Source organism: Triturus cristatus, chromosome 9, assembly GCF_964204655.1.
Source record: "Triturus cristatus chromosome 9, aTriCri1.1, whole genome shotgun sequence".
In the NCBI taxonomy this organism is placed as follows: Eukaryota; Metazoa; Chordata; class Amphibia; order Caudata; family Salamandridae; genus Triturus; species Triturus cristatus.
Window position 1 is genome coordinate 346,817,284 of NC_140592.1, and position 15,729 is coordinate 346,833,012.

Below are 15,729 nucleotides of genomic sequence, written 5' to 3' on the forward strand. Positions count from 1 at the left end.
GACTTGTTAACTGACGGACCTGTTATCAGAAATAGGGTCTTGCTCATTACAAGACTTGTGGTTGTGAGCTACTAAGATCCCAGCACCCACCGCATGCCAGAACATAGATGCTGTGACCTTTAGAACAGATACACAGGAGGGCATCTTGCAAGTCAGAATATAGTAAATTTTAAGACTTTTGTGGATATCTAAGTACTGTGATGCCAGTTTCCACAGTGAATACTCCGTGGATGACTCACAACTGCAAAACATACTGTGGGCCAGGATAAAGGAGTTGTGCTCCTGGGAGCTCTGGAGCTTTCACAGTACTGACGTACAGGGAGGAAGAAAGTTGTGGATCTCATCCGCTCCTGGATTTCACTGTAAAATTCTGGTACTTATCTTTATTTTTTATCTGTAATAAACATAGGACTGTAGGTCTCAGAAGGCAAAGAAAGAAAAGGGGATCAGTGAAAGTTAATGATCACCCCTGCGAGCGGTATGTTAGTCATGCAGGGGAGAGACTATATAGAGCAGAAGAGGGCCACAGAGGAAAGGGGGATCCTCTAATAACAACGCACAGGATAGTCCATGATAGGTTTTGAGTCTCTATGCCCACACTCGATCCCACTTTCCCTTCTAGTACTTGTTTTTTTTTTGCATGATTATAAGTACCATAATGCATAGAAAGAAGAAGTGTGGATAGGCTACTCATGCAGGGCATAGGAAAACTTAGTAGATGGGCTTGTAAGTTTGCATTACGGAATGGTGTCAGCAGAGCAAATATGGCTACAATGTACATCATGCAGAAAAGTATTCACATCTACTGTACCATCTTGGCATTAGTGCTATACCTTCTCAGCCTGTGTCTTGTCGGCCTGTGTTTTGTCAGCCTCTGTGTTTTCGCTCTCCTGTGCCTCCTCGATCTGCGAGCTGTCTGCCGAAGAGTTTTTGCTGCTGTCTGACGCACGTTTCTTCCCTCGACCTTTATGTAAATGAAATGGACATGGAGAAAGGGTTCAATGCCTCACAACATCTTGGCTGTTATTAAGGAGGAGAGAATGTGACTCGTTGAATTATAAGACTGTGTTTAAGAAACTTCTAAGAAATTGAAAGTATTCTACATTGAAAAGTAAATGTAAATGTAAATTTGATACTTGTATAGCGCACTACTCACCCGCAAGGGTCTCAAGGCGCTTGTACGAATACTGCTGTGGAACCCATCCTGGCTTTCCCTGTGAGGCGTCCACTCCTGGGCACCCCCAAGGTGGAGGCCAGGCATCCTTAGCGTTGTGAGGGCCGTTGTGGAAATTAAGCAAGCTATTGCCCAGAGTTGCAGAGTGGGACTCCATGATTGGAATAGGCACCGAGGCGAGAATTATCAGGTCCGTGGAATTTTTTGAGCCCAAGACCTGCCGAGGCAGGGAATTGAACCCTGGTCCCGGGCTAGACCTCTGCATCAGGGTCTGCTGCTCTAATCATTGAGCCACACTTCTCCACTCCACTCTTCTCCAGTACTAGTGTTAACCAACTGTTCTGGAACAGAGGCATCATCAATGATCTCAAATGATTACACAATAAATTATTAGTAATAGCAAAGGCACAAGTCACACAGGAAATGACAGTAGAAAAAAATTTACCAGATCCATATAGTCTAGAAACATGTTGATAAAAAAATATATATATATATATCTCACTGAAAAAACCATAGGTTTCACACACGTTATAGTTACGAATTAGCATTTAAAAAACCTTGCAAATTCACTTAAAAAACCATAGGTTTCACACATGTTATAGTTAGCTGGACATTTCACTCGTAAAAAACCAATGAAATTCCCCCGTTATAGTTAGTGCAGGCAACTATAACTCACGCGACCGCAATCCTCTGCTGATGACGTCAGATATTACATCACTGTATTTAGACACTTATTTACCCATGTCTTCTGCCATTAATCTTTAGCTATACATATATTACAAATATTTATTTTTCATAAAGACACATATGTCATCAGTGATGTAATATCTGACGTCATCAGCAGAGGATTGCGGTCGCGCGAGTTATAGTTGCCTGCACTAACTATAACGGGGGAATTTCATTGGTTTTTTACGAGTGAAATGTCCAGCTAACTATAAAATGTGTGAAACCTATGGTTTTTTAAGTGAATTTGCAAGGTTTTTTAAATGCTAATTCGTAACTATAACGTGTGTGAAACCTATGGTTTTTTCAGTGAATTTGTATGGTTTTTTAAATGCTAAGTTATGTATTTATTAATGTTTTTTTTTCCAGGTATTTCACCGTGCGTGCACCATGCGCGCACTGTGGGCGCTCGGTGCGCTTTGCGCACCGAGCACCCACGGTTCACCGTGCGCGCACCGTGCGCACACCTCGCGATTTTTAAAAGAATTAAAAATTGTTTTTTTCGCCCTTGGGGGTCCTTCTGTGACCCCCTGATCAAGGCTAGGGGGTCAGGAACTGTCCACTCTGCCCCCTTTTCACGTTCTCCACCTTTTTTTTTCACCCCCTCAGACTGCGAGAGACAAAATGGCGGCCGACACTTCCTGGTTTCGACCGATTCGAATGTTTACTGACATCTAACAACCAATCAGCATTGCGCTCGCGCACGGCAGGGTGCGCGCACAGTGTGCACACGGTGCGCGCGTATAGATATTCATATGCTTTTAAATGCTATTTTCTCAGGAAATACTGAACAGATTTACACCAGACCTGCAAAAGGCACTTCCTTGACCTTATGGCTACCTCTCTGCCAAATTTCACGTAATTCTGTTCAGCCGTTCGGGCTGTAGCTGCGACTAAAGGTCCTATGGGAAAATGCATGGAGAAAACGCGTTTTGGGACCCCCCCTTTTTCTCGGCCCCCGCTTGACGAATCACTCCGAGACTTTCAGGGTAGGAGCTGAACGGAGCGCCCCATTAGTTTCGATAATTTCGTGAGGATTCGTCAACCGGCGCCAAAGTTATTCAAAATAGAATTTTGAGATTTCCTATGGAAACTAGGTTGTAACTATAACTATCTACTGGCGACCGCCAGTAGATATGTAAATGTAAATTGATACTTGTATAGCGCACTACTCACCCGCAAGGGTCTCAAGGCGCTTGTACGAATACCGCTGTGGAACCCATCCTGGATTTCCCTGTGAGGCGTCCACTCCTGGGCACCCCCAAGGTGGAGGCCAGGCATCCTTAGCGTTGTGGGGGCCGTTGTGGAGATTAAGCAAGCTATTGCCCAGAGTTGCAGAGTGGGACTCCATGATTGGAATGGCACCGAGGCGAGAATTATCAGGTCCGTGGAATTTTTGAGCCCAAGACCCGCCGAGGCGGGGAATTGAACCCTGGTCCCGGGCTAGACCTCTGCATCAGGGTCTGCCGCTCTAATCATTGTGCCACACTTCTCCATATATATACACACACACACACACGTTGATACATCTTTCATACATATACATGTTGATACAATTTTTATACATATACATGCTGATACAATTTTCATAAATTTGAAGACCTCAATTTTACCTCCTTGAAACCTTAACATTTGCATTGTTGGCATCCGCGCACTCTTTGCTAGTAACAGGTCAACTCCAAAGCAGTATTGCACCCAGAGTCATATTCTGGCTTCCAAAGGTAAATGTGGTCAAGAGTCTACTAGACAGGTTAGCCTGGAATCATGCTCCAGCCGTGTGGGGGTCTGGTAATGAGCGATTGTCCCTTAAAAACCCATGGTCGTCTCACTGTCTAGAATCACGCTTCTACCAAAAACCCACATAGTTTTCTAAATTAAAGGAGAATAATATTATCAGCCAAGGTTCAACACACCACTTACTTCTGACCTGCACTATCCGGTTCAGATCTTTACAATAAATGAGCGTAAAAGTACTACATCAAAGAAAAGTTATTTTTATTTTCCCAGAGAAATCTATTTTGATTGTGGGAGCGGTAATCTTCTAGGAAGACTGAATGGTGATAATGCTGAGTATATATGTGTTTGCTTATCTCAGAGTTTCAGCTCCTTTCAAACATCTATTTTATGGATCTAACACTGATTTATTTGGATTTACGTATTTTCTTTGAGCATACCAAACAGAAATGCGGTTTAAAATTTGGAGATATTGTGACACATGGCATTAGTGGCATTCTACTGAGATGATCCAGGTAGTGACAAATGGAAGAGTGAAAACAGTGCATGAAGTAAAATACCTTATTATGAGAAACTGAGTAAATGGCTGTTAGACCTAGCACCATTGGCGTAGGTCTCCCATCTATTTTTGTCGTTTACGTCATGGTTGCTGGCGTTAGATGTTCTGGGCGCTGTGGCACTGCTATTCAGTGATACAGCGTGAATGCTCCTTATTCTAAAATAACTGATGAAGCGGTGTAGTCCTAGTAGTATCAAGGAACATTCTAGGGAGATCGAATTTGGTATGCTTTCGCTCCAAATATTAACGTGCATCTGGTAGTAGTGATTGTCTTTATGTTCTGCCTGTGCAACTGCCGCTTTTGGAAAGTAGGTATCTTTTTGTCTAAGTCTTTCTGTGTGTTTCACTGGTATGTGTATTGGTTGTCTGGTTTAGAGGGCCAGGGCAGGCCGGGGACTACCTGGGTCGAATGGAGCAATCTGCCGTTGAAGTATGGGGAGGGGTGACCCCTTTGAGCTGAGCAGGGCTGTGCCTGGCAAGGTGAATGATGGCTCCACCTCCCGGATGCAGCCTCGTAAATAAAGTGACCCAAGTCGACACCAAACTGGTTCTGGCCAGGTCGAGTGATTTGTGACTTCCTCAAGAACAAAGACTTTTGGGGTATGAAGATCTGAGCTGAAACCCCTTCGTGGTGTGTAACTTCGGGATGCCAAGACGAACCTCTGGCCGTGTAAACGAGAGGGAGAGGACTTTGAAACTTTGATCCATCCACTGAAGCAACTACCCAATGGCCTGAATCGAGCTTGCCTTCTGCTGAAGTCTCAGGGACATTAGACTTCATTCATCAGCAGCCCGGATTCTTATTGAGAGGAATCCTACTCACAGGTGAGGCCTCTGTTGAGAAATCCATGGCCTCTGGATCTACTGTGGGGAACGCCGCATTTGCCTTGTCTACGGAAACTATTGCTATCGCCATTGTGGGCCGCTGCAGCTGAGGAGCTGTGCCGCTGAGTGCCCGCATTTGCCTTGTCTATGAAAACTATTGCTATCGCCATTGTGGGCCGCTGCAGCTGAGGAGCTGTGCCGCTCAGTGCCCGCATAGGCCTTACTACGAGATCCATTGTTGACGCCATTGTGGGCCGCTGCAGCCGAGGGGCTGTGCCACTGAGTGCCTACCTTGGCCTTGCTACGAAAAACCTTGTCGTCGCTTTTGTGGGCCGCTGCCGCTGAGATGCCGTGCCGCTGGGTGCCCGCATCTGACCTACTATGAGAATCAGTACAACCGCCACTGTGGGCCGCTGCAGCCGAGGAGTTGTGTCGCTGCAGGCCCGCATTGGCTTTGAGAGTCCTTATTATCACTATTTTGGGCCGCCGCTATCGAAAAGCTGTGCTGCTGAGTGCCCAACCCTACCTTGACACAAGAATCATCGCTATCGTGGGCCGCTGCAGCTGAAGGGCTGCGCCGCTGAGTGCCTCCGCTAGCTCCACATCGAGAGCCTTGCCAAATTCCGCGTGCGCCGCTGGGTGCCGCTTTCATGCCCGTCCCAGGATTACTGTGAGTGCACGCTGCGGATCGCCACCGCCCAGGAACTGTGGCCGCTGTGGGTCCGCTTGCCATCCCGCACCCTCTCTGAGGAGCTGTGTACCGTGCCCCTTTATATCCTAGGTACCTTGTACATTGTGCAACACCGGGTCGCTTAGACCCCGGCCCAAGTTCGTTCCACCCGCATGCACAAGCACTTTCATCGCTCCTGAGACGAATCTGTAATTACGTGCATTGTGGCGCTTTGAGCATTTCCCAATTTCGCGTTTATTCTATATAAAGGTAACTATTTTTTATAATTACTTGTGGTGTCTATGTTGTAGCATCTCTCCTGCGTTGTTGTGTATGGTCCTAAATGCTTCACACACTGCCTCTGAGATAGGCCTGTCTGCTCGTGCTACGTTACAACAGGGTTGAACAGGGGTTATCGAAGGGTGTAGCCCTATTACTCTAACTTAGGAAGAAGGGCCACTATTTGACATCGGCGCCAGCCACTGTCAACTAGAGACCCCCATTTCTAACAATGGCTCTGAAGCCAGCAGGAATAAATGCACTTTCACAGAGTTGTAGAATGCCATCTAGGTACATTAATCAGAGGAGCTTCTTTCCTTGGCACCCAATGGGATCAATGCGGGATGTCGGAGGGGTCACTTTCAGGAAGGGTTCGGACTACAGGTCAAGAGGGTTTGGTGCTACGAAAAGCAGCTTAGAGTGCGAATTCTCTTGTTGGAATAGAATGTCTTCAGCATGACTCAAGATGGCGCTACCTGCCCTGTGTTGAATTGCTGACAAGTCACTGGAAAGTTTTTGGGATTTTTACCGTAGTGAACATGAGAATCATGTATGTCAACGGAGGGTCTCCATTTTATATTGACTGCGACCCTAGAGCTTGGCCCTGAAGTTGAGGGAATGAACAAAGGCCACTATTCTTTTACAGAGAATGGATGCCTTCTCTACCCAGGCTGTTGTAGACTGATAGTGGCAGTAGCATTTCTCTATAGTCAGGAGTACCTGTACCCCTTGGAGAGAGTTGTGTATGAGTTCCCTTCACGTAAAGTCTATGCAGTTTCCCTTACATGGGTTCTTGTGGTCTTTATCATGTCTGGGATATGCGGGTTGAGGGAAAGTCTGTTCACTGGTCCAGTATGGATTTGTAGCTATTGTGTTTAAGGCAAACCAAGGTAGTATCTGTTCTACTGGACATTCCAGCTCCCAGATTCCACTCCCTGATCCTTGCTGCAACTTGATGGGTAGGGGAAAGTACCTGCACTTACTGGAGTTTAGCTCAGACTTTCCTTCTGTTAGGTGATGGTCTGTGCCTCCTGGCTTGAAGTTCATTAACATTCCTCCCTGGGGATAGTACCCACAGGTATCAAGAGACAGGGGAGGAGGTCAGCAGGCTCTACCCATGTAGTGATCAAGCAGTAAACATACAGGAATTATGCTGTCAGAATTGAAGGTGCACTCAGGATTCAAAGGTAGCAGACTCAGTGTTGCATCAGCATGTCCTTCAAGGAATGATAAAAGACTGGCTTCATTAGCCAGTGAGTTCTTCAATGGTCCACTCAGTGTTTGAGAATGGTCACACACCAGTGTGGTTGAATAATCAGTGATTTAGGAGAGGAATTTCTTTCAACTGCCATTCTCCCTAATAGACCCATGAACAGGGTCTGGGTTTGAGAATGTGCTTCTGTGACGGATTGCATGTGAAAAGGAGCATGCCAGTCTGATGGAAGAAGCAGGGCTTCAGTTCACCTTTTGCGGAGCTGGTAAAGCGAGGGTAGCTCATCCGGCCACTGAGCCTCTACTTAACTGGTGCTAAAAATGTTTTAATGTTCCCTCTACTAGCAATCGATGTAGCTGGTGAGCCACCCCAGATGGGTCTGCATTACCATAGGGTACCTCACTGTTAGGTTGTTAGAGTGTTTGGTTTACCCTTGATACTAATGAGGACACCAACCACTGTGCAGATAGTTACTTCATTTATGGTCCTGATGAATTGCCAATTGATCACTGTTGTGACAAACTAGGCAAGAAACATGTTGACGTCCACTTTTCAGCCACCGCTAAACATTACATCAATGGTGTGCCAACTCAATTTTTAGCCTGGACAAGTGGACTGACTGATTAAAATTAATTTTGAGTACCACTTAGTCCCTTTTTAAACTTCCCTCACACTTTCTTCACACCCTCTACACTCTTCTACACTACTAGGACCTACACTCGCACCTCACCTTACGGTTTGGGTAATGAAAAGATCTCCGAAAAAGAACCCCTCATAGGGTGCTCATCAGGCATTGCAGCGCTGGCCTGACGAGGATGAAGCATGACACCCTGCCGAGAGTGTGAGGGCCCTAGTTCAAAAAGTGGGAGACTCCCTCTCCTACTTACGGATATTTAATTTCACCGACCAGTCTTCTACTTTACTTCCCCTTGTATCTCTGAACAACTGCATACCTTTTTTTTTTTTAATACTTCAGTTCACCAGGCAAAGGACTATGCAGCATCCCAGCAGAGAACCAACTGCCTGTGAGGACTGCGAGAGATGGCGTTGGAAGCACAACTACTTTGAAAGCACAAAAAGATTTAAGATCTACTTAAGATATGGAAGCTCGCTGCACATCCACAGAGTGGGAAACAGGGGAAAGTCTTTACAGTCACTGAGGAGGAGAGTGCTTAATTCCTTACCCTCTCCCCTATGCTCTGGGAGCTTGGAGGGGCTCAGTTACCCCCTGTACCTTAAGAGGGCCCTATTGAAGAACTAACGTCTGATCTTTTGGACCCGGCTACAGTACTTGAACAGTCTCCAGCTTTGCCCTTACTTTTCATGTACCTGTAGCAAGCAGCAACGCCCCAACGGATGTCCTGCTATTAGATACTTTAGGTTATGGCCAGTGGGCTCAGAGTACAGGTCCACACCACATTTTGTGTCATTTGTGGTTATATGGGTGTACTGGTACTTTGACCAGCCACTGTCCTTCTATAGTTACCCTAGTGGCTATTTGACAAGTGGGACTCAAGTAACTGTTCCTAGAAACCACCAGAGCCATGTCCTCTCCAAGGAAGGGTGCACACTTCTATTCGTTTAAGTGGTAGAATAGTTAGTGGATGGCAAACATTTGACTTCATATGAAACTGCTGAAGCCAAATCACCATAATACAAGTATTGATGGACAAGTTACTTACCTTCAGGAGTGCCTTATCTAGTAGAGACATAGTCTAGCTGCAGATTCCTTACCTTAGAATTCTCCCCACTGGATCCGGAAATGTTTTCCAGCAAAACCTCTGCATGTCAGTTGAGGGTGGAGTGCTACTCCATAGCTACGCGTCCACCGGATGTGACGTCGACAGAGTCCATATAAGCCCTTCCCCGACACGCCAACGTCAGTTCCTTCCGTGACTAATTCCCGCGCCAAAACGCAGACCCACCATAGAAACTGGTTATGGGAACAGTGCGCCAAAAAGACAGATACATATTTGAATGAATCACTACAAGTGGTAACGTACTATATAATGAATCAAACAACACAAGTGGTGATGTACTATAAAATAATTTCAAGAAACCGATCTTGTAGATAAGAAGAAAACAGTTCGCAGAACGGGGAGGGTGGGTGGATCAGTAAGGAATCTGCGGCTAGACTATGTTTCTACCAGATAAGCCGTTACTGAAGGTAAGTAACCTGTCCATCTGATAGAGACATCTAGCCACAAATTCCATACCTTAGAATTAGATAACATAGCAACACCACCCCTGGAGGTGGGTCTGCAAACAGACCTTACCAAAAATCTGTACATATACCCAACCGGTCTACTGAAAGATAGAAAAGACCAATGGAGTAAGAAAATCAGGTGAGAAGGACAATACACCTCACCATAAGCAACGTGGAAGAACCACAGACAATGACAGTACTGACAGAGATGGGGAAGCATGGGTAAGTAGAACCCATGGCAATGGAAAAACAACATGTCGAAATACACTAATCAATATGATTTGACATATTACTCAGACCCCAGGTGGGAATTGGAACCATGAATAGCTGAAACCTGGAAGAATAGGGCCACAAGAACCATAACAGAGCAAAGATCCGCGTGCAAACGGCAATTGAGACTAGCTGGCGTGAAACACCGAGAAGAATAATTGAACAGCTATACAGCGGAGGAAGCACGAGGCATGCTTCCACTACAAATCTGCGAGGACAAAACAAAAACAAGTCTTGACCTTGAAGAACTCCAGACAGTGGAACACCACTAGAAACACCCAAGGGAGAACCACCAAGAGGTGGAGAAAAAGAAAAGCAATGCATACAAAACTATTTTGAAAACTCTCTCGAAAATGTGACACTGAGGCCGCAGATATATAAATATCGAGATACAGATATATATATACACCTATATCTAAGACATGTACATGTCAGTAGAGCATTTCCATACCAATAGTAGATAATACAGTAATATATAAAAATATATCAATGAAAGATAGAAAGCAGCACCACACTGACGTTCATGAACATAAGTAGTATGGGGCTGAGCAATCAGCAGCATAGTACCAAGAAATAGAAGGATGGAGGGAGGGAGAGGGAGGAAGGAAGAGAGCGAGACAGCGACAGGGAGAGAGAGAGATAGAGAGCGAGAGAGCCTCTCACCCCTCAACAAAAGAAAAACCGGCGAAGAATTAAGAAATTATGCTAGCCGATTAGATGACTGAAAAAGGCCGGTAAGCGCTACATCCTGAAAGGAAGCAACAGGAAAAGTAACCTTGTGATAAAGAATACAAGGGAGAAATGATCCTAAAATAGGCCAAGGTGAGTAAAGGCCAACTATTGGGAGGCTGAGACTGTCGAAATGGTGAAGGATATCAAACAAAGCAGAAGCAAATGAAAACTTAAAAAAACAGTCCCAAAGAGAAAAGAAGCAGCATAGAGCATAAGGTCTAACATTTTGAACCAACAATGAGATAGCTAATCGAAAGGAGAGGCAAGAAAAATAACAAAATATATATATGTTCATTTGTGGAACAGCAGTACCACAAAAGAGAAGGCCAATCACTTGTAAGCCCTGAATGAAAGGACAAGCAATTGCAAGCATTAAGTCTTGCACATAATATGCCAAATACAGTGTATCCAAAGAATTGACGCAACTGCAGTAAAAAGAAGCCAAAATCACAACATAGTGGGAAAAAAGTCACCTAATGAAGAAAGGAACTCCAAAAGTGACATAGGTGGCAATAACAGTTTCCTGAAAGCTATACGATACCATATAGCACAACAGAACAGAACCATCTGTGAAAGAACAACCAACCATACAAGAAAGAAAGCCCAAAGACGGAACCATTGGTTAGCAACCAGTAGGAAAAATCCATATATAGATGGACGAAGCCATTAGCCTAAAGAAGGAGCATGGCGAGAGAAGAGAAATGTAAACACCTTGATACCATGCAAAATAGAGGCAGCAAGGAAAACTGCATCGCATAAATGGAACAATTGTACTCAGGACCTGACAGAAAGAGTCAGAACAAGGACACGAGGCTGGTTGTAAAAAGAAAGTGAGATAGAAAATCTGAGACTCTCATCCATAGCCACACAAATAGAAAATGTGGAATAGACCATCAATAAAGGAAATCAGCAGGACAAAAACAGAATAGGGAGTAACACTCTGAAACCTAGTGAAGAAAGGCGAGAAAAGTCGCTTAAACAAAATGGGGACACAAGAGAAAAGATGTCCCAATGGAATCACTGGTCTGGCCACGTGGGTTTGCGAATAGAGACCCTACCAGACGTTTCACTGCTTCCATGTAAAATCCTTTAACAAAGGGTGCTCCCTGAGAGAATCAGGAGAGACCAACAATGCACCGGTAGCGGCATTGCAACAAAATGTACACAACCCTTCCCAAGGGGAAAACAAGCCACAGGTTCCCATAAGGATAGCAAATTAGTAAAAAGAATGGCAATATGCCTACTGCAAGAGCTCTTAAAAACAGGTAATGCAAGTACTTGATCTCCTTCAAGAAAGAAATTCCACAGAAAAAAAGTCGTCAACTGTTGAAATACAAAGAAGTAGAAGTCCTGCAGAACCAGGAACACCAATCCGAGTGACATGCTTTTTGGAGCCAACCCACATAGGCGCCCTCCAAAAGGCATAACAGAACACAGATGTGAGTCAGTGACACAGCACAGAATAACAAGCTGAACATGACCAACTCAATAACAATGAAGGTTGAGAGAAGGGAAACAGAGCTAAGTGTCTGCACTACCCCCACTGTCACAAAAACTATGCAAAGCAGCGTCATCATGGGTGCCAAATAAATGGAGGCCATCAAAAGGCATGTCAACTACAGTGGATAGATAGGACTGCCTCTGAAAACCCGGTGGTACGAAACCAAGCCCACCAGCGAAACACCACAGAAGTCAACTAGGCCAGATTGTTCAGATTAGCATCTGGGAGCGATGGCAACAGCTGTGCCAAAGAATCCCATAAGGCATGAGAAAAATGTTTGAGGACGCAAGTTGTGTTAATGGAACATAAAGAAGCACTTGTGGAAGAGAAAATATGCTTCCCACAAGAGTCCTGTCTCCGGGAATCTCTATCAAGTGGAGTATGAGGCAGACAATCCAAATCATGAGAAGTCGTAGTGACCTGCACCATGAAACTATGGTGTGTTGGTGGCGGAGGAGACAATCTGGGTCGGTGGGGGCAGGACAGTGCTTGTAGGCAAGAAAACGGTCCACAGGAGCACAAGTATGTGGCTTAGAATAAGCCCCTAACAAAACATCATGCAGCGCTTCACTAAAGGGCTATACCGGTTCCACACCTGATTGACCTGGGTGAAGAATTCCAATGAGGGGGGTCCACCGAAGGAAGAGGCAAATCAAACTACAGCCACCCTTTCCAACATGTCCGCCAAAGAAGAGCTGTCCTCTGTGCCCAGGGCCAGGAGGAGAAAGAAGGCCAGAAGCAGGGGGAAGACTCAAACCTGCTTGCTTCGCCCAAATCAGCAATCCAACTATCCACAACAGGAGGATCCGCAGGCATTGGCTGCACAAGACCACCCCTTTCCTCAAATCCTTCCAAAACTTTTTCCATCGAACCCTCATGCATTAGCTTTGCACTCTTTGTCGATCGGCGGCAATCCGGAGTCGTACCGTCTTCGGGAGAAGACAGTGGAAGGACCTCTGATGGTGCTGTCCACGGAATGAGACGAGGGGAGGTAGTCTTATGAGCGAGCCCCGAAGGGTAGTGCACAGGCGCAGAGTCGATCGGCACCGCAGAAGCGAGCTCTGAAGCCAAGTCAGAGTAGATTGGTGACGCCGGTGTGAACCCCGAAGGTCAGCGTCGATGTACATAAAGACATAACTGCAGCCGAAGGTGAACCCGCCAGCGTGGGAACAGTCAAAGCACTCGTCACCTCCTTAGGGCCCGAAGCAGCTCCAGGGAATGGTGAAGACCCAAAGATGGCGTGGCGAGCACAATAATAATCTCTCATTTGTGTTAAAGTCATCCTGGCTCCAGGAAAGGCAGGGAGGCACAGGAGACACTCTTGCACGGGGTCCTCAGCTTGAGGGCATGAGGAGCTGTGGGAAACCACGTTGTGAGACGACGAAGCTTGAAGATGCCCCAACTTCGACCATTTGAGATGCGACTTACCACGGTATCTCGATGGCAAGCAACATCTACTGGAAAGGCTCCTGGAACGGCTCAGTGCAGGGATGTTGATCGGGAAGGAGACTGAGATCGGCGAGATTCAGCGGATTTCAACAACCGCGCTGTCAGGAGCGTCATCAGTCACTACTGCAACACTTTTGTCTTCCTTTCTTGACAGGGCGTCGCACTCCTCAGAGTCGTGGCGCTTGCCCAAGCATCACATGCAGACAGAATGAGGGTCCGTGCCTGACAGCTGTCGAGCACAAGACTCACAAGGCTAAAAGCCAGAAGGTATAGAAAAAAGTACACTGTTCCAGCCAAAAAAAAAGTCATAGAAAGCAAAAAGAAGGCGAGAGGAACCACTTCTCTGGATCCACGTTGTAGTGCTGAAAAGAAAACTGACATTGTGAAAGGGCTTATATGGACTTTGTCGATGTCACATCGGGTGGACGACGTCACTATGGAGTCGCACAATGCCCACAACCGATGTGCAGAGGTTCTGCTGAAAACTTTTCCGGATCCAGTCTGGCACCTGAGGAGAATTCTAAGGTAAGGAATCTGCGGCTAGATGTCTCTATCAGATACCATTACTCTAGCTTTGAAGAGAAACACTGTACAACATGGTCTATATATTCCAACTTTAACATTTAATAGTGCTTAGGGTCTAGGTGCTATAATACAGTTTAGGGTCGAACTCTGGCACAGAGAGTCAAGGTGACCTGGTTTTCATTGTATTTCTTAGTTTTATGTGTGGTATATGCTTCTTGTATGTATTAAAGTATTATTTTTCTTTTATAAAGTAAAGTACTGGCTGGACATTGATCTTATTAGCGGTCATTACTGTATAAACTGTATTGAATATGCTACTTACCAGTATGCATCTGTTCTTGGCATGTAGGGCTGCTGACATTCATATCTGTGCATAGATCGCCGCCTAGTGTTGGGTCCGGATGTTTGCACGTTGTTGTCCTGGAAGAGTCTTCGAAGTATCCTGGGATAGGTGACTCCTCCCCTGGACTACAGTGCGCATGGGCATCCTCTCCATCCTCAGATTGTTTTTCGCCATTGTGGCAGTGATGGAGTAGATATAGCAAGTGATGACCATGCTTTACAGTAATTCTGAGAGCTGCAGCTGCTACAGGCGCCGGGGAGGAGGGAGGGCGATATGAATGTCAGCAGCCCTACATGCCAAGAACAGATGCATACTGGTAAGTAGCATATTCAGTTCGAGGCATGTGGGCTGCTGAATTCATATCTGTGCATAGAATATATAGCAGTGCCCTCTTATTAGCGGCGGCTACCAGTGCCAGCTGCAGCGGTCTGAAAAAGAGTTTTGAGAACAGCCTGTCCTACAGCTGCCTGCTGTTTTGATTGCACATCTACACAATAGTGTTTGGTAAATGTATGTGTAGTGGACCAGGTGGCTGCTCTACATATATCATGCAAAGGAATGTTTCCTAGGAAAGCCATGGAGGCCCCTAACTTACGTGTTGAGTGGGCTCGTGGGGGAATCGTTAAAGTGCGTTTAGCCTTTTGATAGCAAATTTGAATACATTTAACGATCCATCTGGCTATACCTGCTTTGGAGATAGCGTTACCTTTGTGGTGTGGGGCAAAGGCAACGAAAAGTTGTTTGGTTTTCCTAAAGGGTTTGGTCCTGTCGATATAATACATGAGGGCCCTTTTTACATCTAGTGTATGGAGTGCCCTTTCTGCGACAGTTTGTGGGTTTTGAAAGAAAACAGGCAGTTCAATAGTTTGATTCATGTGGAACTGCGATACCACCTTGGGCATGAATTTGGGGTTGGTACGTAGTACGACCCTGTTGGCGTGAACCTGTATAAATGGCTCTTGGACGGTTAGTGCCTGGAGTTCACTAACGCGTCGTAAAGAAGTTATCGCTACTAGGAAAGCTACTTTCCAGGTAAGGAATTGAATCTCGCATGAGTGTAGAGGTTCAAAGGGTCGACCCATCAGGCGTGTGAGGACCAAGTTGAGGTTCCACATTGGGGCTGGTGGGTGGCTAGGTGGAATGACTCGTTTGAGTCCTTCCAAGAATGCTTTGATGGCAGGCACTCTGAATAGAGAGAGGTGCTGCCTGGTTTGTAGATAGGCTGATATTGCGGTCAAATGGACACGTATAGAGGTGTACGCCAGATTGCATCGGTATAGGTGTAATAGGTAACAAATAATGTTTTGGATGGATGCGTCTAGCGGGTTAATGTCATTATTATTGCAATAAATGACGAACCTTTTCCATTTGGCTGCATAGCAAGCTCTGGTAGTGGGTCTCCTGGCCTCCTTAATGATGTCCATACAGCCAGGTGGCAGGTTTAGGTAGCCAAACTCTAGGACTTCAGGAGCCAGATTGCTAGGTTCAGCTGTTGCGGATCTGGGTGCTGAATCTCTCCATGGTTC

General features: G+C 45.8%; 1 protein-coding gene across 2 annotated transcripts in view; it reads right to left on the bottom strand.

The window, feature by feature from the left end:
• FANCD2 (FA complementation group D2) overlaps positions 1-15,729 on the bottom strand; it is a 1,050,809-nt gene that overhangs the window by 609,107 nt on the left and 425,973 nt on the right. For both annotated transcript variants that reach the window (XM_085625116.1, XM_085625117.1), the window contains exon 28: positions 834-964. In XM_085625116.1, the coding sequence (XP_085481242.1) occupies positions 834-964 (131 nt within the window). The remainder of the gene's footprint in view (positions 1-833; positions 965-15,729) is intronic.